This window comes from Nicotiana tabacum, chromosome 23, assembly GCF_000715075.1.
Source record: "Nicotiana tabacum cultivar K326 chromosome 23, ASM71507v2, whole genome shotgun sequence".
Lineage (NCBI taxonomy): Eukaryota > Viridiplantae > Streptophyta > Magnoliopsida > Solanales > Solanaceae > Nicotiana > Nicotiana tabacum.
Genome location: NC_134102.1, coordinates 71,665,811 through 71,667,913, shown reverse-complemented (window position 1 = coordinate 71,667,913; position 2,103 = coordinate 71,665,811). Strand labels below are relative to the sequence as shown.

The window sequence follows — 2,103 nt, the reverse complement described above, 5'->3', positions numbered from 1 at the left end:
TCTACCCCTTCCTCTTCCAGTTTTTGGTGTTGCAGTAGATTTATAACTGCCACTTGATGCTGCACTTGGTGCTACACTTGAAGCTGATGTCTTGGTCTTATGACACCCTCTCTTATTATGGTCTTTCTCATTACATGCTTCACATGTCATCTCCAGTCCTCTCCTAGACAGCTTGCCTGTCTTGTTTTCAGTTTGCTCTTTTTTTCTAACTTTCTTTGACTTCTCTGGCATCTTTATGACTGTTGGTGGAATAACAGATACATTCTGGGAGTCTGGCCACATTGACATATTAAAGACATGCTGAATAAAATAACTTTAGACTTTCAAGTAAGTCTCTTTGGTATATGAGTGAGCAACATAGTTAATTGGCTCCAGCTTTTTTGAAATGAAAGGCAACTATTGCATGAGCACATGGTATGCCTTTTAACATTCAAGATCAGCAAATGCATGTCATGGCTTGTAAGAAACCAAATATTTCAGATATTTAGTTTCTTTCACTTCATATCATGTGTCTTCATTCCACATAATATCACACTTCATTGACTTAGTTGTGTTGTCTTGTAAAACCTTCAATGCTATTGGTGAGATATCACAGATCCAACCATTAGAAAATTCTCTCAATTACCCAAACTTGTTCATCCTTTTCACTCTGATTTTATCAAGCATTGTTATAATTTTCTTGTGCCTTGGCTCTAATATCCAGCAGTTGAAATTTTTAGCCGTGTTGTTGTCCACAATATCACAGTTACTGAAGAACTTGAAGTACACCTTATACCACCTTTCTTTGTTATACCAAAACAAGTCATCAATGATTCCATTACCACCTAAACATTCCATGAAGTCAAGATTCTTTCTCAATTCTACCTTATAAGTACTTTCTGGCACACCTCGAGAAATAATTTCTTCTTTCAATGCCTTAGACCAATTAGCTAGGATGTGTCTAGCACACATCCTATGTTCACAGTTTGGAAGTACTTCATCCATTGCTTGATACAATCCCTACACAGTAATAAACTATCAATAAGACTTATGGAAGCAACAGAAGCAAATAAACACAAAGATAGCATAAGAATAAAATAAAGAACAGAATACTAACCTTATGCATATCTGTTATGAATGTGAAATTTGTCCCATCTCTAAGGTCAAAGTCATCCTTCAACAACCTTAAAAACTAGGTCCAATTGAACTTATTCTCAACCTCAACCACTACCCAAGCTAGAGGCAGCATCTGGTTGTTACCATCCTTACAGACAGTAACGAGCAACTGCTCCTTGCAAACACCCTTTAAGAAGAAATCATCCAATCCAATATAAGGCCTACACCCAACCTTGAAGGCCTTTTTCAATGCATCAAAACAGATGTAGAAGCCAACAAATATTTTCTTGCCACCTTCAAAAATCTCTTCACTTAGTTTAAAAACACATGTAATACCAGGATTAGACCTAAGCATTTCATCTCTATAATCCAAAATTCTACTATAGTCCAGCACATGATCACCCATTATATCATTCGAATTCTTTGTTTATCTACAGATTGATCTCCCAACATACAAACCTAATTCTTTTCTTACAAGCTGCTGAAATTTGAATATCCTGATGTTAGGTTGCTCTCATATTCTGTCTTTAAATTTCTCAGTCAAGTATTTGGTGTTGCAAAGTGTGTTCTTGTTAGTAAGTTCACATGTGTGTATTAGAATGTATTTCTTTACAACAAAGTCTTTAGTCCTAAAGTCATAGCTAGCAAACAGATGCTAGGGACAACCATCCTTGTACTTACACCTCACCCTTATTGGTTGATCAATATATTTTTTCAAAATAACTTTTTCTTCAACTGCAAATCTAGTAAGAGCTTCTCTAAATTTGTCAATACTCTCAAATGCAAGACCAAGCTCCCACACAATAGTCTTACAGTTTGGGTCAAATATCACCCATTTTTAACCTTTCTTCTTCTTGTTTTGGGTTTTCTTTGATTAACCTCCCTCTCCTTCATAATTATCATTATCATCTGTATCAGTTTCAAAGTTGGCAGCCTCATAAGAAGGATAATATGGCTTATCACCTCCTATTTTACCATCCAAAGGATTCTTTTGGCCTGACTCTTTCC

The 2,103-nt window shown here is 35.9% G+C and overlaps 1 protein-coding gene across 1 annotated transcript; it reads right to left on the bottom strand.

Moving 5' to 3' along the window:
- Nucleotides 1–621: 621 nt before the first annotated feature.
- LOC142177214 (uncharacterized) lies at nt 622–1,501 on the bottom strand. Its single transcript, XM_075245682.1, has 3 exons — nt 1,199–1,501; nt 1,097–1,153; nt 622–999 (listed from the first exon to the last, which is right to left on the bottom strand). The coding sequence occupies exons 1-3, from the start codon at nt 1,499–1,501 to the stop codon at nt 622–624; spliced, it is 738 nt and encodes a 245-aa protein (XP_075101783.1).
- Between the last annotated feature and the right edge of the window lie 602 nt (nt 1,502–2,103).